This window comes from Mirounga angustirostris, unplaced genomic scaffold, assembly GCF_029215605.1.
Source record: "Mirounga angustirostris isolate CCGP_5_RB_7025 unplaced genomic scaffold, mMirAng1.0.hap1 SCAF_10, whole genome shotgun sequence".
Classification (NCBI taxonomy): domain Eukaryota; kingdom Metazoa; phylum Chordata; class Mammalia; order Carnivora; family Phocidae; genus Mirounga; species Mirounga angustirostris.
In genome coordinates, this window is record NW_026991718.1 from 93,440,662 (window position 1) to 93,461,955 (window position 21,294).

The 21,294-nt window shown below is 42.7% G+C and overlaps 1 protein-coding gene and 1 pseudogene across 1 annotated transcript in view; both read right to left on the bottom strand.

The window, feature by feature from the left end:
* The window catches only part of CFAP61 (cilia and flagella associated protein 61), a 304,410-nt gene that overhangs the window by 74,040 nt on the left and 209,076 nt on the right, over window positions 1-21,294 (bottom strand). The window contains exons 21-22 of the mRNA XM_064572747.1: window positions 11,917-12,091; window positions 439-731 (exon numbers count right to left, since the gene is read on the bottom strand). Of these exons, the coding sequence (XP_064428817.1) occupies window positions 439-731; window positions 11,917-12,091 (468 nt within the window). The remainder of the gene's footprint in view (window positions 1-438; window positions 732-11,916; window positions 12,092-21,294) is intronic.
* Window positions 14,651-16,677, bottom strand: LOC135361827 (TOX high mobility group box family member 4-like; annotated as a pseudogene).

Here is a 21,294-nt window from a genome sequence, read left to right on the forward strand (position 1 = left end):
CCCCTTGGATATAGGCAGGTGATACAGTCTCTCTCTCTCTCTTTCCCACTGGCTCTTAGAACCAAGTCACCCTGCCAAGATGAAGTGTTCTGGACAAAATTTCAGCTGAAGCTTATCTAGCATCAAAAGCCAGACGGGAATGAACATGACTCCAGCTCACAGTCTGACTTCAGCCACATAAGAGACCTCACCTGAGAACTGCCCAGCTGGGCTCCCTCAAACCCCAGAATGGAGAGGTAAACATAATAAGTGATTGCTGTTTTATGCCACTAAGTTTGGGGTGGCTTGTCCCTCAGCAAGAGATCATCTGAACCATTAGAAAAGAAAACCCAAAAACTGTGGCTATAAATCCCCCACGGGCTATCTCTGGGACCCAGCGTCCCGGGCAGGTGACGGCTCTCCGCAGGTGGCAAGTGAAGTTCACAGGGACCTACTCACGGAGCACGGAAGTCTGAAAGGCTTGGTGGGCGTGGTGAAGCAGGCGCTGTGAATGGGGTCTGGGTCCCGGCCCTCGTTCCACTGAGCCAGGAGCGCGTCGCGGTAAACGGTAACTCCCGCTGCTCTGAGCGCCTCCTCCACCGCGCTCTCCACCGAGTAGTTGTTGATGCAGGTGATGGTGGAAGTGGGCGGGGGCCGCACCAGGTGGATATGGGAGCCCCTCACACCGATGTTTAAGAGCGTCTCCACTGTGGTGTAAGTGTCTATTGTATTCCCATAGACAATGACATTCCCTAGAAAAGGGGGGAAATGTTAAGATATACGGTTAAAACAACAACAACAACAAAACCCAACAACCTTCTTAGTCAAATGCTAATAATGCCGAATTGTTCCCTATAACCTCCTTTCAGCTGCGGGAAGCCGGCGGTGTTACCTAGCAACAGTGACCAAGATAATTTAGTAAAGAATTGGCACAAAACATCCCACAAAGTAGTCAAGTACTTTTAACACAGAAGTAGGACATTCATCTATGGTCCTGTAATTTGAAAGTTGAAATTATGCTAAATGAAACCATCTGGGATAAAACCTTTTATCTTGTCTTTGTTCTCTAGTTGCTACATTTGTTAAGGAAAAAAATTACTAAAGTTTGCAATATTTGCAAGTTCTGCGTAAATGATGAAAAGGACAGTGATTTAAAAAAAAAACCCACACAGAGTCATGGACATGATGGTACAGATATTTTAATATTTAAGTGTTGAATTGGGTTGATTTCAAGGAAATGTCTTTCCCTTTTTTGAGAACGAAAGACTAGAACATTCTGCTTTTCAGTGAATAATTTAATGAAGATTCAAATTTTGATTTTTAGGTTTAAGGAGTCAAGACCTGGCAAAAGGGACAGCAGGGTGTTCTTTCAGTCAGTAATAATGAAATCACAACAGAATCTTGAAAGATTTCCCCTGTGTAAGAGCGTTTAGATGGCAATAGTCTAAACTACTTATTTACATTCTTAAAAATACTACAAAAGTAATTACATAGTTATTCTACTAATTTCATCAGTTTTAAGATCAAACTATCAAATGAGTGAAATGTATTACATGCTATTTATATGCTATTTTTGACACTGAATTGGCATTTTTACCTTTTTACAAAGGAACTGCTGTAGACTCACTTGTCAGGCAATATGTAAAATTTTATGACAAAATGATAGATTCATTGAAAATCTTTTTTTCCCTCTTGTTTATGAAATGGTATTGAGAGAAATTTTACAAGGCAAAATAAATGGTAAGTGTGTTTCTTCAATTTGGTTGAATAAATGATGCAAAAATCATTTCCATCTAAAACTGAAAGAAGGTGTAATGGCTTGCTTGTCTTATTTGCTTAGGGGAAAAAAGGAACTAGACTAACTTTCAGATTGCTTCTTTGAGGGTAACAGCATCTAGAAAGTTCTCCCATACTTCCTGTTGCTCAAATATGGAATGGCAAGAAGGCACTGAGGCCAGAGGGTGGGGTCCTTTCTTCCTGCCTTCACTAGGAGACTCTAATTTTGTGGCTATGATTCCCTCTCTATTCAGATGCTCTAATGCAACATTCCTTGGTGGCCTGCATTTTCCATGGCTGAAAGAGCCAACATTTTGCTAAAATTACTGAGGCTTCTGCCTGCTGTGAAACATGCATCCTTGCTGTCTGGCACAACAAAGAATCAGCCTGCCAGGAAAGCCAAAACTTGAACCTGAAACTGTCAAAGGCTTGAGGTCTTCTGCCCTTTTAAAATATGCATGTCAAAACAACATTCGTTTTCAGGGAAACAAATTTAAGTGTTTAGGCCCCCACACAGTTCAGAGTTGAGTATTTTTCCAGTCTCTTTCATGTTAGTTTCTAGATAGTGTGAGATGGGCTTTTTCATAAGAGGCTCGTGGGAGCCAGGGCAATGCGATGTTGCTGGGTACTGTGTAGCAGGGGCTGCCCACAGCTTGTAGGCAGCTGAAGAGGACCCACCTTTTCACTTCAAAAGGTAACATATTTTATAAAGTCTCTCATATTAAAATTAGATGTTTAATATTTTAAATAATTTAAAATTTTAAATTTATTGATAGATATTCTAACTTCAGAATAGATTTGCCTATCTTGAAGTTCAGTTTGAAACAAAATCCACCCCCCCCTTGGAGTCTTTGCTTATCCTAATAGTTGCAATAATGCTGCGTCACAAACCACCCCAAGACTCAGTGTGGAACAACGGCCGGCCTACTGTTGTAGGTCAACTCATACATCTGCGCACTGGCTGATGGCAGCCCATCTGGCTCCACATTGTGGTTGGGATCGGGTCTGCACCATGTTTCATTCTCCTTGGACCAAGAGATACCTGAGGCCCATTCTATTTATGGAGAAAGGCAGGGGGACAGGAGGGCAAGAGCAACTGCTCACTTTTCAAGGCCCTCCTTGCAATAGTATAGGTCCAATTACATTCCATTGAGCAAAGCAAGTCACAGGGCCCAGCACATGGTCAAAGGAGTGAGAAGCACACTCTGCCCATGGTAGGAGGGGGGAGGGTGTGACTATTTGCTGAACAGTAGTCCAAACTCTCACAGTCATACTGGCCATAGTAAATAGATACTTATGTGATGCCATCTAAAAGTTTTCATCCAAACATCTTTTATAAGATTATTTACATATATTTCTCTCATTACCCACAGACTATAGTAGAATCTCATTTTAATATAATCTTGTACAATATAAATAAGAACATGTCACCAGTCAAATCACATCCTTTCACAAATATAACAAGACCCGATGTGACGAAGTCAGCTCTGCCACTTCCATTTCTTGCCTTTTAAATGTTTGCACTCTGGGGGAGCCTGGCTGGTCCATTCGGTAGAGCATGCGACTCTTGTTCTCAGGGTTGTGGGTTCGAGCCTCACATTGGGTATAGAGAATACTTAAAACAATAAAATCTTTAAATGTTTGCACTCTCAGGGGGGATTATTCTTTCCATGATATTTGTGAGTTCTTTCTACATCATTTTGCACTTTCTCTTGGTAAGGAATTTTTAGAGTCCATTCATGTTTATCTTGTGACTCCTATATACCAGGCCCAAAGCCTACACAATCCATTATCACTTTCATCACCATCAGTAACAATAGCATAAACTATAGAGTTGTGAATCTCTATGTTGTACACCTGAAACTAATGTAACATTGTGTGTCGACTGTACTCAAACACACACACAAAAACAAACAATAATATTTAGAGCTGTTACCAATAACATTGGCTTCACTCAAATGCCCGGAAAATAATTTTTTGATAAGCTAACAGCAAAAATAGAAGCATGGACATAATTCATAGGATAAGCAAAGTCTTTTGTTTGGGGGGGCTCCCCCAGAATAAACCTAGTAGACAAAGATTTTGATTATTGATTTATTTCAGGACATATACCAACCTAGGTGTAAAAATATGATTAATTATATTTATGGAAGTATTTTCTAGCATGGCTGGGATAGAAATAGTGCTTTTGAAGCCCCCGTGTCAAGACCCGACCACAGCCTGTGGTTGTGCCTTGATCTAAGCAGACAGTCCAGCCTCCAGCCAGGTGAGGCCCCAGGAGGCCCATGGTAGTCTCTCCCTTTCCTTCCCTGTGCTCACCACGGTCTACATGCCTAAGATTATCTGTGAGGTGACTTCAAGTTGGCCCTGCCTGCCATGTTACCCGGGAGCTTTGCATAGTACCTGCCCCACTGTGGGTGTGACAAAACGTTTCCTGACTAGACACATGGATGAATGTTTGAGGTTTATCATACTGTTAATCATAAGTTAATTGGGCCTTACTTTTGTGCCTCTTAAAATATTTTTTGCAGAACAACCTCCCTGTGGCCAGATTTTCCTACTACATATTTCTACTTGGTATTCACTACAAAGTTGGCACTACTTCATCCAACCACAGGATGAGTTGTGTACCTGAAATCTGTAAGACAGAAACATGTTCCCCTTCACAATGTTAGATCTGGTTATTAGGTTTCCAGTAAGACTCCCAAAATCTTACATAATCCTAAATGTAACCAAAATTGTGTGTGCCTACAACACAACAGTATAAAATAAGACTTCTGCCATATTGGTAGGCGCTTAAACCCAAGGAAATGAAAATGTTTTATGAGAAAGTTGACCTTTGTATAACATGTTGTGACAGTTGGGTCAATTTTTAGCTGAATCAAAGAGGGAAAATGGGAAGAAAGGAAATGGAGAGAGAAAAAACGAGGGGCAGAGAGACAGAAGACCAGAGATAGCCTTGGAGATACAGACTTCCTTCAATCTTTGGGTACGTGAGAAGAAAGAGTTTAAAAGTAGGTGAAACAAAGTGGTTGCCGGGTGAGGGGAAAGGATGGGAACTGAGCCATGAATAGTAGTAGAGAAAAGGGCTTTGCCTACAAGAGACATTGGGTCTGACAGCTTTTTCCCAGCCAGAATATATGAGACGGGGTGAATGGGGTTCCGTTGGTGCCAAACACCCTGAAGACTGAACATAACCCCAGGTTATGTGGGACCCATGATATATATTCATGTATGGCATGCTTTTAATGCCAGATAACTTCAGTTAGCCAGAGATTTACTTTAATCGATGCATTTCCACGACTTTGGTACTTTATAACTCATGGAGTCTTTGCAAATAGTTATAAGGAGGTAACACATTGCAGGGGGCTCCTTCACATAACTGGTATATCATATACATTCTTCTGACTTTTCTATGCATATATGATGCAAATAGAGTGGGAAAGCTGGGGATTTCCCCTGCATATCAGTTTTATGCTAAGAAATCTGGTCACTGCCTTCTCTGCAGCTTAGTTAATCTAAGGATAAGAAACGACCTGTTTTTGCACTTGATCTGATAGGTGACAGAGGTACCATGGTGGGCTGTCCTGCTTTGAAATGGCAAATGGTAACGGATGATTAGAACAGTCTGGGTGAATTTTCAATAAAGGGTAATAGAATATAGCCATAGCAATTTTCATGGAAAGTCAATCTTTTGTTGCTCCTTTTAGGGAATAAATTATGCATTACTAAGATTACAGATCTGAAACGGGAAACAGAGCATGAGGAGGGTACCATCATAAAGAGGACCCTGTGAAAGCTTCAGAAATGAAGGTTGGCAAGAGGAGTACTCATTCATTCCCTCATGGCTAACCTTCCTGGTGAAATGTACAAGGGGACTCCCAAGAGGAGAGAGGGGTTTTGGTGTTGACAGCCCACCATGGGGAGAAAGAGGGAAAGTGAGGTCTCAAATCACTCTCTGCAGGCCATCAATTCTCCACCTTATCAAAAAAGCACCAAGACTTGTCATTTAAAATGTTGGTAGAAATGGAAAGGTGATCTTCTTGCTTCTTGATACATGCTCTTTGAAGACATAAATGACTACACTAGTAGTCAAATTTGATTGTGATCACCAAAGTAAGGCAATGACCTTTTAACGTTTCAACTATTATAATGCACCCAGATTTTGGAGGTTCTTCAAATTATCTTAATCAGAGGGGAAATGAGGCCACTTTCATCATCCTGGTTCCTGGAGGAGATAAATAATAGTTTCAGAAGCTAGAAAATTTATTAATCCTTATTTATTTAAAAGATTTATTTATTTGAGAGAGAGCAAGAGAGAGCATGGGTTGGGGGTCAGAGGAAGAGAGAGAATCTCAAGCAGACTCCCCGCTGAGCTCCGAGCCCAATGTGGGGCTTGATGTGGGGCTCAATCTCACGACCCTGAGGTCATGACCTGAGCCAAAATCAAGAGTTGGACACTTAACCAACTGAGCCACCCAGGTGCCCCGAAAATTTACCAATATTTAAAAGTAACATAGCTTTATAGAAATGAAATGCTTAAGGTGATCTCCCTGTTAAGTTCAAAAAATAAAATATGGTTTTAATTTTTTTTAGACATGATTTGCCCTAAGAGTAATGGAACAACCTTCTTAACAATTTTTTTTAGTAGATGCTAAAAAAGTATTTTATTCTTTTGAACTGAGTGCTTTAATTTTAACCACCTAGAAAGTATGTATTTCATTATCATGCTCAATACTCTAAAGATGAAGGATTCTCCAGGAAGAAAACCATCTCGTGAAATGAAGAAAAGGAAGGGATTTCCTGATTTAGTAGACTGGCCATGAAATCACACCTCATTGTATGCATACAGTCTGTGGAAGAAATCAACTCAGGATTTATGCACACAGATATTGATATGAATTTTCTTCCTAGTTATTATATGTTTAAGGCCAGAGAAAACAAAAGCTATATGCTACATTTTACAATTTATGTATTTTTAATTATGTCTATGTATATTTACATGTACCATTGTATTTTAATGAAGAATTATATTTCCTTTTTCCACTTCAAAAGAGACATAGAGTGATTATGTATGACCTCATTCATCCTCAAAATAGGCCCACGAGATATGTGTTACTATGTTCTTCAGGAAACTGAGGACAGAGAGGTTAAGGATCTAGCTCCAGGTCACACAGCAAGTTCAGCAGAACTCAGACCTGCCGAGTCTGGTTTCAGAGTGCTCATACCACTACATTTTATTTGTAACACATTCCTAAAAAAACAAAAACAAACAAAAAACCTCTAACTGGCATATCATCTGTATAATTAACTTTAGCAAATAACTAGATAATGAAAGAATTTAAAATAGATATCACAGAATATTAGTAAATTATGAAATAAACATCCACTTAAGAAACATATGTCCACGAATAGACCAGAGAATGTTCTTTTTATTTTTTATAAGTCAAAGCATAAGATTTCCATGACCCAAGCCTGACCTGTCTCATTTTGCTCTGCCAAATAAAAAGGGAAGACTATATTAGATATAACATAACAAAGGCTTTGCTCGGTGATTCATGCACTGGAATTTTAATGTTATACTTTTCCTAACAAACATGCTTTTAATAAGGCAGTAAACTGTATTTAGCTAAAGATGAAAATAATTGATCCATTTCGGGCCATTAAGGCCATTTTATTTATTTATTTATTTATTTACTTACTTTACTTTCATCTTACTTTTCATTTTCATGGAAAGTGCAGAGATAATAGCAGATGAATTTCAATTAGTTTCAATTAATGCCATAAACTGTTGCAATGTATTAGGTTGCCGGGTTCCATCTGAAACCCCTGGCGGAAAACTCCGGGTTTTGTTTGCAGTTGAAAGCAGCATTTGAGCCGGTGATGTCAGCTATTCTCCACGACACCGGAGCGGTTCTAATAGTTTAGGATAATTTACATCTATAAACCTATCCAACTCTAGAGCCCAGAAAACAATTTCCTTCAGACTGGGCTAATTCCATCACAGAACTATATCTCCTTTGGAAGCAGGGGCAGGCAGAACAAAAATAGTGAATGCGGGTGGGGGGTGGGGGAGCAGACGGACAGTGGTGATGCTTTGGGGCTGTATCTGTAGTTTCTTTTTTTTTTTTTTTTTTTAAGATTTTATTTATTTGACAGAGAGAGACACAGCGAGAGAGGGAACACAAGCAGGGGGAGTGGGAGAGGGAGAAGCAGGCTTCCTGCCGAGCAGGGAGCCCGATGTGGGACTCGATCCCAGGACCCTGGGATCATGACCTGAGCCGAAGGCAGATGCTTAACGACTGAGCCACCCAGGCGCCCCTGTATCTGTAGTTTCAATGGGCAGAAATTCCAGAGCTGACCTCCTCCGACTCACCATCCATTTGCTTCTGCTACCCAGCATCCACCTGTTCTTCCAGAACAATCCCTTTACCATCCCCAACAAACAAGCCCCTCCCCTCAAGTCCCGGTACTTCAGCCAAGTCAGGTCCTATGTGTCCCCGGATTCAGCATGTGATTCCCGGATGGACCCGTGACCCAATCCCAGCCCCGGAGACACAAGAGATTTTTTTTCTCAGACTTTGGTAGGAAGGGCTCTGTCCTCCCCTCCCTCCCGCCAGCCCCACCCTGAACTATTGAGAAAGGGGGAAATTAGCACTGAGGGAGCAAAAGCTAACTATCATGCAAGATGTCCACATTCTTCCTGGTGGTGTTACGGTGATGGGAAGAGGAAGCCAGGGCTGCCTGGTGGAGCGATGGCAATAGGTCCAGGAACGCAGACCTGCTCGGCTTTCATGAAGTGCCAGGCTTCCAGTTTCTAGCTTCCAATACCGTCATCCCGTAACTGACTTGAGTAGAAGCTAGAAGTGGCTGCAGCAGCCCCCACCTGCGTGCACGGCAGCCCCCCCCTTCAACCTCCAACCTGTTCCTTCTGGATCTCTTTCTCGCTACTAGATGGGCGCCACCGATGGGAGGTTCACCTTCTTAAAGTGCTGTTTTGTGCACTGGTTATCCCCCTTCACTAATTCCCCAACCCTAAAAAGTAAGCAGTTAAGGGATACCTGCGTGGCTCAGTCGTTAAGCCTCTGCCTTCAGCTCTGATCATGATCCCAGGATCCTGGGATCGAGTCCCGCATCGGGCTCCCTACTCAGTAGGGAGCCTGCTTCTCCCTCTGCCTGCCGCTCCCTCTGCTTGTGCTCGCTCATGCGCGCATGCTCTCTCTCTCTCTGACAAATAAATAAAATCTTCAAAAAAAAAAAAAAAAGTAACCAGTTAAACTTGGGCATCGCTGCCCTCCAAGGGTCTGCCCAATACAATTCACACTCCCCCGACCTCTCTGTTTACTTATCCTGCTCTTCTTTAAGGCTGAGCTCGATCCTCTTTCTCCAAACTTCAGTTTGCAGGGCTCTCAGGAAGGACACCGTACCTCTCTACTGCTGGACCGGCCCCTGGTGTACACGGATCCCCATTTTTTGTGTGGACTGTGTCCTAGACCGAGCGATCACCAGGGGCTGACATTACGCCCTGCATAGCAACAACCCCACGGCCCAGAGCAGTAGTATTCCTGAATTCGTACTCTATATGACACACTGTCCTGAGTTGGGCATGAAATATTTATTTCACTTCATCCTCACAGCAACCCATGTGAGGAAGATATTATCTGAAATGGGACTAATTAAATTCAAGTCTGAATAGGACTCTAATTGTGGAAAAAGCTACAAAGAGAAAGAGCTTACTTCAGACAGGAGGTTAACAGTTTTCTTTCTAACTTTTCTTACATGAAAAGTCATTTGAAAAGGAGCACCACACAGAGATGAATTAATCTGGCAGGGCTGAGTTTCTTGGATGTCCCAGAGCCTGGACCCAGCATCTGAGAGTTAAGAGCACCTACTTGAGAGATGCCCTGGGAATGTCATTAGCACTAGACCTGGGGGAATAGCCTACATTTAAGATAAGAAACTCATTTCTACATACTTCTTATCTTGACTGTTCAGTGGACAAAAGCAGGCAGTCAGAAGAGTTTTATGCAGTGGCTGATGGGAGACATTTTTAAAATCTTGCAAAAGCATTTATTTTCCTTTAAGTGGGCAGCAGAGTAACACCATCTCTGACAACTAGTCAAGTCATCAAAATAACACAGATGCTCTTCCCCCATCTGACAGCCAAGAGCATGAAAAAAAAAAAAGGCATCTGAAGGATCTGAAGGAGGGCATAGTGCTTGTTGTTTTGGGATTTCTAAATTCTCTGCCATAAACATTCAACCTCAAGAACCTGCACTGTCACTTCCAAAGGCCCTTTTTTTGGTCAAAATGGTCCTTATTCCTAACATCAAAAATAGGCAACTGTTCGAAGTTAAAACACTGCATTATGACAGGATTGGCGACAGTCCTAAAACACACTGTGTATTTTGTACGGAACCATGGGCTTTTGTGCTTTCAGGGAGTTTAAGTTACAGTTTGAGGCCTAGATTTGAGGAAATGGTAATTATTTGTCACAAATCCTATGCATAAAAAAACAGGTTCTGCAAACTATGGCTCATCAATGATTTTTGTAAATAAAGTTTTATTGGAACACAGCCTTGCCCATTTATTTATGTATTGTCTTTCTTGCTGCAGTGGCAGAACTGAGTGGATGGGACACAGACCACATGGCTTGCAAAGTCCAATATATTTGCTATCTACCTTTACTGTAAGTTTGTTGATCCCCAAATTAAGAATTCCTTAAGTCTATGTAGGTCATAGGGCAGTGACTAAAAAATGACTAAAATGTTGAAACAGGTTTAAACACATACAGATGCAAAACTGAAAATAATACCAAGTTCTGAGGGAAATAGGAAAATACTTTGACAAGTTTTAAATCTGAGTCTGGTATATATCTATATATCCCACCTCTACCCAAAGTTTCCAGACCCACTTGGTTTTATGGGTTATTTCGGTCCAACTTTTAGGTTACACAATGTATTTCAGACCCTAGAAAAATACAAAAAGCTTCCAAAAAACCCTTGGTGAGACCAGCATACCCTTAATTCCCCAAATTGAACATGTAAAGCTTATAAGAGAAAATTACAAGCCAATCTCACTTATGAATTTAGATCGAATAGCCTATAAAATATTAGCAAATTGAATCCAGCAATGTATTGAGTGTCACTTGATACCCATTTTTTAAAATTTTTAATGGAATAAATGTAGTAATTTAACAAACAGTTAATTAATCCCTTAATCTTCCACCAAAAATCAGAAGAAACTGTATTTGATTTTAATATATTATGTTAACTAACATCATTAAATTGTATTTGAATAAGTACATTAAATAGATTAATAGATTTAATTTTACATGTTGATCCCAGATGATAGGCACTTAGTGTTTTTTCACATCCCTGGACTGCACAGAACCCCAGCCTGCCACGGGGAGCTGTATAGGCTAACCAAGTCACTGACCCTCCCCAAGCTGTAGGCTAAAACGGAGGGGCTGCACTTTGTCATCTTCAAAACTTGACTCCCAGGTTTCAATTAAGGACAAAGAGGTAGCTGGGCCCTGTTCTGGTTGTCTTGCTAGTCAGACAATTTCAATTTAATCCAAGCAACAGAGAGGAAGCTGCTTGAGAAAACACTTTTGAGTGGCAGGGGCATTTGTTGAAATGGTTTCCTGTCTCATTTTGATTCAAAAAGTGGCATGCAACTCAAATACGTGCATTTGTGGGAAGGACTGGGCACACACCACCAAGATAGAGAACAATGGCTCGGGAAGGGAAGAAAAGAGCCCTTCCAATGCAGACCTTTCTTTTTCTTCCGAGGTCTTTTCGGCTTCACAAAAGGAGACATATTTTCCATATAATTGCTAAACATGTTTGCTTATTACATTATTCTTTAATTAGTTAATGATTTTAGCCATGCTTTGCTTTTCGGATATTCATTTTGTGTAATAAAATAATTATAGATAATTAAACTATCTCAAGCCTTTTTCTTTCCCCCAGCAAACATGCTGGGTATCCAAAAATGACAACAAGTTGTAAATTAATCTGGAAAACAAAGCATGACAGATGAATGATTTGGTTGGAATTAATTAGGCACTAATTATATACTGGAACTAGATGAAGAATGAGACTCATTATAAAAATAAAAAGCGATTCTGCAAAGATGCACAGTTTCAAACATCCTTACCTTCTGCGATGATGGAGTTGTTCCTTATCCAACTCAGGGCCTTACAGCAATCTTCTTCGTCGTTGAGAGTGAAATGATTGCAAGGAACTTTATCAGCGTATCGCTGTTTCCCACTATTTGGAATCTCTCTGTTTGTCACGTGTTGACTAATATCAGCCCCTGTAGGGCACGGGACCTGAAGTATGTTATAGAGACATGCTTATTTTGGTGGTGATAAGGGAAGCACTGACACAGCAATAAATACATTTGTTCATTTAATTAAGTAAACATAGCAATGTCTGGTATAGGTATATCTTTTTCTGTCCTCAGATACAATCAGGTTTTAATTGAAAAACAAAAAACAAAAACCAGGTGGAATGACCACTCAGAGACAATTCTCAGAAGGAGTTGCTCTGGTTATCTAATGCCACATAATGAATTATTCCAAAATTCAGTGGTGCAAATGACCATTTACGAGGCTCACACATTCTGTAGGTCAGTAATTCAGACAAGGGCAAGGTGGGAGGTGTCGGAGGCCTCAGCTGGGAAGACTCACAGACTGCGGGTGACTTGAGGGCTGGGGGCTGGATTCATCTGGAGATAAGCCATTTCACTCCTCCACATGCCCCCCCCCCCCGAAAACATGCCAGGTATTCAAAAATGACAGCAAGTTGTCATTATATGTCCAGCAATTGATGCTGGCCGTGGACTGGGATTTTGACTGGGGTATTGGCCAGAACATCACATGTGGCCTCTCCATGTGTCTTCGGCTTCCTCACAACATGGTGTCTGGCTTCAAAGGGCAAGTGTCCTGAGAGAAACAACCAGTACAGAGAGCTCCATATTCTCTTCTAACCTAGTCTTGGAAATCAAGGAGTGTCTCCTCTCCCGTGTTCTATTCATGGAGGTCATCATAAAAGCCTGGCCAGGATCAGAGGGAGGGAACCTAGAATTCATCTCTTCATGCAGGAGTGACAAGGCCATGGACGAGCACATGGAATGGGATTTGACATAGCCATTTTGGTAAGAACAATCTTCACAGAAGCAATTATACCAGGGATTGAAATCCAAGTGCATAGAGGGGCGAGGCAGAAAAGAAAATGAGGGAACTGGACTACTATTTACTTATGAAAAGTATAGAATTATTCTTCACTTTGTCAGAGAAATATTCTCCCTCTCCCTCTGTCTCTCTCCCTTCTTCCCTCCCTCCCTCTCCTCTCTGTCTCTGTCTCAACACGCAACCCTCCCAGGATAACTTCTGTTCTCTCCCTTTTGACACAGACACGAATGGAAGCAGACCCTTTCCTCTAGTAAGGGAAAGCAACAGTAAAAACATTATAAAGGCTGACACTTGTCAAGGGTACTGTGGCAAACTCAAAGGCCCATGTGCTGGCCAGAGTTTGGTCACAACTCAACTCTATACACTTGGTGCCAGGGTAGACTATGGGTTCAGTGTGCCCAGATCTGATTTCTCAGGAAATGTCAGATACTTTTTTTTTTTAATGTGGACTCAATTTTCTCATTATTGTGGTTCAAATTAGAATCAAACAAACACCACCGTGACAGCCAAGTAAAATAGCACAGTGGCATGAGTTTGCCCCATGGGCCAGCACCTCATCCCTCTGATTTTTATTTGGTGACCAGGAGAGATTAAGTGGAAGATAATGAAGCTGGCACCAGGAGCAGGACTTAAAGGCAATGCAAGGTCTCTGTTAGAAGACCTGCACTAGCTGCCTTGCATACTCGTGCTGTCAGGCCCATCGGCTATGAGGCAGGGATCGGTTTACAGTGATGATGGGCAAGAAGTTCACTTGCAGTAGAGACTGTTGTGGGTGCAGAAGAGGTTCTTGCTCCCTTGACAAGTGCAACAAATGCTTTTTATATGGGGTAGATGTGAATGCTGGTTGGTGCTTGAAGAAATGGGACTTCACTAAGTCTCAGATTACATCTAGGAAACTTTCTGGTTATGTCTTTCCTCAATATAAATGGTAAGCCCTGTACATTACTGCGATGCATTTAATTCATTTTCAAACTGGATTAAATAGCTTAAAAAACAATCAATTTTAAAACCTAGATGTCCTTTCTCTATAAAGAGCCTAGAGTATAATTATATTTAGTAAAAGGGAACAACTCAGGAATTAGTGGTCATTTACTGCAACTACAATTGTGGAGGTAAAATTTTCTTATTAGCAATTTTTTTAAAAGATTTTTATTTATTTATTTGAGAGAGAGAGAGAGAGCACATGAGAGGGGGGGAGGGTCAGAGGGAGAAGCAGACTCCCTGCTGAGCAGGGAGCCCGATGTGGGACTCGATCCCGGCACTCCAGGATCATGACCTGAGCCGAAGGCAGTCGCTTAACCAACTGAGCCACCCAGGCGCCCCAGCAATATTATTTGTTTAGCAAAATCACACTAAATTTTGGTAATTTTATATTCATAGGTATTAGAAAGCAGCCCACGTAAGGCTCTGGTAAATTATTTTATTTTATTTTTTTGAGTATTCTCCAACATTTTAATAATTGTTTAGGCATGCCCTATGACAATTATCCCGAGTTCCTCAAACAACCCCCGACCAGCAGCACCCCTATGTTTGGCTTGTTCATATCCCTTCACCCTCTCCTCTGCTATTATCACTGGTATCTCTGCTTGTCCTTGAAAGTAAAAAGCAACTCCAGATTACAGCAAACTCAACGGCCTTGCTCCACAGTATGGCCCTTGCTGAAGAGACAGAAAAGGGGAGAAGCACAAAGGACCGTCAAGGGTTGAGATCAGGCACTACCAGAAAGCCCAGCTTGTGTTCTAAAAAGAGGCTCTGAGACATGTTCCCAGCATCTAAGTCTTCCCTGGCTTGGAGAACAGGATGGATGCCTTCACAAACACCAGTGTTGCAATTTCTAGAAGCCATCCAGGTCACAAAGACATCCCTGCAGCGCTTCACCACACATTCATTGCTGCAGTACTCACTGTCCCAGTCCTCCCTCACAACGGGAGGTTTCTCACAACCCGACCTCACACATCGAGGCTGGGTGAGAGCGTCACGGGAGACCCACTCACAATTCAACATCCGTTTGAGAAGGCGACTCAACGTCAGGAATACATCTGTGATCATCTCACAGATTGTCTCAGGAGAGGTCTCCTCCACTGTATGGGCCTCGGGGCTGTTGTTCACAGGCCGCTCAGGACTGCTTTCCACAGCTGGTGGGACCAAGGGCGTCTGCATTTTCAGGAGGCACAATCTTCATCTGCAGAGGAGGTGGCTGCTGCTGTACATGGGTTCAAACTTTCTGAGGTGGACGCTGTGGCTCGGCCTGAAGTGGGGGAGGCTGCTGCGGAATGGCGACTTGCTGCTGAGTGGGTGGCTGACGCATCTGTTGCAGTGGAGGGGGATTGTCGTCAGGGTGGAGGCTGCTGCCGCTGCAACACTGAGCGAGTGACAATTTGGGCTTGTTGACTGGGCTGGGGAGTGGTTGTACTGGTTTGGCTTAGTTGGATCCCCCGGGAGGTCACCACTGTGGCAGGCTAACAGTGACCATTCTTCCTTAAGACATAGTCATAGAAGAGGGCAACATCTCTTTGGTAATAATCAACATGGTGATTGTAGCCAATTGATAATGAAAATGATCATGTCAAAGAATATGTCACAAAAACAGAGGTGCCTGGAAAAAACAGAGGGGTGGCTGAGCCCAGCCCCAGAAGATACCTGGTTTGCCACATAGGAGGAAAGAGTGGAGTTAACAACAATGGGACAGGACAGGGCAGGATGCTCTGTTGAGGCTGATGCTGGAAATGCTGGGTCAACAGTAGCCATAGGAGGTGGAGAAGGAGTCTGTGATGGTGGTACTGTATCTAATTCTACTGTTTCCACAGTGGCTTGACACTCCTGAATGTCTTTATATGCACTCAGAGCCTTCAGATGCTCTTTCTTGGCAGCTTCAGTTTCCCTCTTATACACCTGTTTTTGCTCCTCTCCAAGACTATCCCACATGGAGGCCACAATTTTTGAAACCTCCCCCAGAAGTGGCATTGGGATTCTGTCCCTTGATGGCAGCCTGTGTATCACAAGAGACTAAAGCAGATGCTGAAACTGGCTTCTGAGGTTCATTAGCATCTTTCTTTTTTCTTGTCTTTGGGGCCTTCTGCTTTTTTTCCTGCTTCCACCACAACTGTCTTCTGGCTGGGAAGTTGCCTCCAGAAATCCTCAATACCATTCCTGTGAAGTGAACTAGTAGGTGAAAGTGGTTCACCTACTAGTGGTTGAAAGACGATCCTTGGGTGACTGGGCAGGTGGCAGGATGGTGCCACCCCCTAAGCTTAAACCAAGTTGAGAACTGGGTTCTGACTGATCAGTGGTGGTCAACTGGCTATGCCCCATCGAGCCAGATGGCATGTCTGTCATTGGTACATCAGTTGTAACAGGTGGGCTGTCACTAAACTGAGCTCCTATAGAATGGTCCAAGTCCATGGTCAAGCCCCCACTCAGGAGCCCCCCACCCCGCCCTGCTCCATCAAGCCATGGGTAATGCCCACAGACATGTCCAATGTCTAGACCCCATATTGGGCTGAAAAGCTACCATCCTGAGAGGAGGAGGGGTCTGCCAGGTCATCAAAGTGACCAACCACATCTGAGACAGCCAGGGAGGGGTCAGAATCCAAGGAGATAGGTGGGATTTCAAATTCCTCATCTCCCAGACTTGGTGTATGGAATGTCTTGGCACCTGACAGGAAGGGGTGTGAGGACCCTGTGATGGTCAGGTAATTGTCATTTCCTCCGGGAAGCTCCATCTTCACACAATGGCTACCACTGTCTCAGCCCCTTCATCGCTCCCACCACCCCTACCGGTGGTAAGTTATTTTAAATGAATGATATTGAATGCTGTGCTTTGGAGGTTCGAAACCTCACCAGAACTCCAATAAGCATTGTAGTACAAAAGAAAATGAAATTTAGGTAACAGTACACCCATTTAGTAGGTCATGCTTTAATGAATCAGGAAAAGTCCTTGGCAGAAAATGGCAGGGCTAAAGAACAAATTGAGAGCTATTCAATTAATAAAACTTTCAATGAGTTATTATTCCAAATAGTAAGTGTTTAGATAAAAAAAAAAAAAAAAAACAAGGAAGAATAAGGTCCAAAATGAAAATCAGCTTATCTACTGCGATCCTAAAATATAATTGCATTCTGATAACCCATTTTTTCTTGTGTGCACTTAAATGTGTGGGATTGGTTTTGCACACTTCTAAATTAAAGAATTAGAGAAATTAAAGGAAAATTAATGAGATAATGTATTTTTCATATTCACACAATGGCATTTTCACACACTAGGCAAAACTGAAGCTAGGATTTTAAATCCCAAGGCCAGTTAATTTGTCCACACAGAATTGAGCAGAACTCAATAAATGAAAAAAAGGTCTATGGAAGAAAAATCATATTACATCATCAAAGTAAGGGAGAGAATAAAGTTTAATAGGAGAGCATGGGTGTATTTCACCATCCAAACTAGAGAGTGTTCTGCCATTAACTAAACTGCCGCTAGTGACTGGTGAGTAGTGGACACTTTTCGACCATTCCATCAGATGATTGGGAATTGAACAGCCCAGCATCCCTGACTGATGGGAGCCCCTCAGCCACTCCATTCCCCTTAGCAAATTAAGAACTTATCATGGCAGGGACTGCTGGTGGCCTCCTCAATATTCTTTCTCTCTTTTTAAAAAGATTTTATTTATTTATTTGAGATAGAGAGAGCGATCAAGAGAGCATGAATGTGGGGGAGGGGCAGAGGGCGAGGGACAAAGAGACCCCCTGCTTAGCAGGGAGCCCACCATGGGGCTCGATCCCAGGACGCTGAGATCATGACCTGAGCCGAAGACAGACACTTAACCCACTGAGCCACCCAGGTGCCCCTCTTTTTCTTTCTTAGTAACAGATTCCTGGTAAATACACCCAGTTGAAAAACTACATTTCCTAACTAGTGACCTAAGAGGTAGTCAAGAGATTTATAAGCAGGAGTCCTTGGGTGGGGCAATGGGAAAAATCATTTTGCTCTAGTCCTTCCTCCTTCCTGCTGGTGGGATGGCTGGAGCCACAGCAGCTACCTCAAGATGCTGAGAATGGAAGCCACTTAGTAAAGATGGAAGAACAAAAGATTGAAGGGTCTGAGTACCTGATGACATCAGGGAGCCACCTTACCAGACCTAGGTTGCTTTTCTCCAGATATTTTTAATGAGAGAAAGGAAGGAGGGAAGGAAGAGAGGGAGGGAGGGAGAGAAGGAGGGAAGAAGAAGTCCTAGAATTTCTGTGTTGTGAATATTTTTAAAAGCCAGAAAGTGTAATTCCTGGATCACATCTGTGAGAGAGGGAGGGCGGGGAGGGGAAAGGGAAAGGGAAAGGAAAGAGACAGAGAAAGAGGGAGAGAGGAGAGAGACAGGGGCAATGGCAAAGAACTCACAGTCTGGAGCCTTAGTTTAAATCCCAGTCTGTCACTTTGTCATCGTCTGACCCTAGACAAATCACCTCCGCTTCACTGCACCTTGGCTCCCTCATCCATAAAATGGGGATGAAAGTGGCATGGATCTTACCTTTGGAGATTTACTGCAAGAACTGCATCAGTTAACATGTGTGGCAGTCCCTCAACCTCTGTCAGGTGTTCCTACTGCCTTATGAGGGCCTGCCATGCCATGCTCACTGTCTCCTGCGCAGGACATTCCCCCTTGGTGGGGACCCCAACTCTGTTTTTGTTTTTTAAGATTTTATTTACTTATTTGAGAGAGAGAGAGAGTGCACCGTAGGGGGATCAGCAGAATGAAAGGGAGAAGCAGGCTCCCTGCTGAGCAGGGAGCCCAAGGAGGGGCTCACTCCCAGGACCCGGGATCATGACCTGAGCTGAAGGCAGACACTTAACCAACTGAGCCACACAGGCGCCCAAAACCCTGACTCTTGGGAAGTTGTTTCGTAGGATGAATAAGCACTGCATTCCCATTGCTTCTGGTGGTCTGTCTTCCATTGGCTTCCCAGGGCCATGACATAAAGTCTGATCTGTTTTCTGCATGTACACACCCTTCAAATATTTGAGAACAGCCATCCTGAAACTTCACCCCTGTGGCTGAACATCTGGGGCAACTTAGAGTCTCTGGATGTGCTTTAGCTTGATTTTTCCCATCTTAAATGTGACTCCAAGAAACAAATACTCCAGGCACCTCTGCTTTTGTGACATATTCTTTGACATGATCATGTTCAGCATGTAACGAGCTCATCACCTCTGTATTGCTGTTGCGAATTGTATCCTTTGTCGACATTAATGCTTTTCTTTCTCCAATTAATTCTGCTTTGTTGGATACTAATCTTGCCACTGCTTCTGATAGCCATTTGAATTTGCATGGCACCTTTTGCTGGTGCGCTCTTAACTATCATTTCATTGAGAAACTTTGGGTGTCATTTCTTTTTTGGCATTTCTCTTATATTTTGTATTTGGTGCAAACACAGAGCCTCGCTGTCCTAACAGCACAGTGTAAAACCATGGCATTCACCATTGCAACTGTTGTTCTTCCTAATGCCATTCTGGTTTATACTTGTTGAAAGCGCTGTGGCTGTTTCTTTGTTTTCTTCCCTGTGCTTACACGAATAATGTTTCCTCCTGTCTTATCTTCTTCGGGGTTGGGAAGGTGAATTTACTTGTGCTGTTCAAAAGCATTCATTGATCTTATTCCTTCTACATATACCCAATATGTCAATACCCAAATATTACCTTTGGGTTTCCCCATTTAAGGCATTTCTTACTTCTACCTGGCCACCTCTCTCCCTATTTTCAAACAACTTGGTCTTGATTAGATTTAGATGAAGGCTTGTGATTACTCGTTTTGCATTTTTTCTCAGACTTACCAACAGACTTACAAACTTTTAAATTGTTTGGTGCTTGTCACTTATCTTTTTAAACTATCGTCAAGTCCTATCTTTTCCTTTCTGCCTCAGTTATTTGGAGTACACATTAAAGAACGAGAAAGATCATTCTTCTGAGACCTCACACATGGAACAGCTTTTTACCGTCTTCAAATAGGAGAGACTTAGGTGGGCATATAGTTATTGAATCACCACAGTCTCTTCAAAATTCTGTGTGGCTAATTTCATGTTCTTATGCCATTTCCTCCTGGAAAGGTAATTTGGGGGTGCCTGTCTTCTTTTTGTTCTATTTGCGGGGGAGGGTTGGTAATCTGTTATTTTTCTCTTGAAATTTGTGCATTTTTTCCCTACCATTCCCACAGAATCAATATTCCATCAGAATATAACTGGCTGAGAAATTTTGTCTTTCATTTTGCCTGGAATGTGCCCAACTGGATAATATGGTGTTAATTTTCTTCTAGCATATCTTTACTGTCTCTATTCTATTTGTCAGGGTGTCTTCTTTGGGAAAACCAATGATCTGTATGTGGCCTCCATGTTGATCACACCTTCTCGTCTCTTATGCCCTTTGCCCTCCAGGGGAGCTTTGTGCTTTGCCTTCAGCCTCTAACACTGGACAGCAGCAGTCCCATCTCTTGATAGGGATTTAATTTCAAGCCTTTCTTACCCATCTTCCTTTTCATCTAATAATTCTGTGGCCTTCTCAGCTCAGCTTCTGCTCTTCGGATGGCTCCAGTGCCCATTTCAGAGGCTGGCTGATCAAACTGTACTGAGGAGGATGAACAGTTCTTGCAGTGTGTGCATGCATGCATGTGTGTGTGTGTGTGTGTGTATGAATCACGCATTTTGGAATATCGTCAAGAGTGTGTTCTTTCTCTGATTTTTCCAAATGTGGTTCCCTTTCCCTCATTCCATGTTACACTTTTGTTCCTGGTGTCTCTTGCTATGCAATAAACTCACACCAAAACTGTGGCTTAAACAACCACCACCATTTTATTAGTTTTCATGATTTTGTGGGCCAGAAATGTGGGTAGGGTTTGGCTGGGCAATTCCTTTATTCCATCTGTTAACAACAGAAGTCACTTGGTGATATTCGGCTGGTGGAGGGTCCAAGATGGCTTCACTCATGTGTCTGGTGCTTTGTCAGCAACGGCTGGAAGGCTGGGCTCTGTTGGAACTATCAGCTGGAGAACACATGCATGGCATGTCCAACATGCCCATCACAGGGTAGGCAGCTGGACTTCTTCAGTGGCCTCTCAGGGCTCCAGGAGCCACTGTTGCCATGAACAAGGAGACCCTGCATGGCCCCTGACCAAGCCTCAGAAGTCACACCACATCACTTCCTTTGTACTCTTATCAGTCAAGACAGTCACAAGCCTGCCCAGATTCAAGGGAAGGAAATGTAGACCTCATCTCTTGGAATGTTATTTTCCCCCTTTAATCATCCCAAACTCAGTGAGGTCTCTTCATGGTAAGCGCTGCTCTAGACACTGGGGAGTGCATCTCAG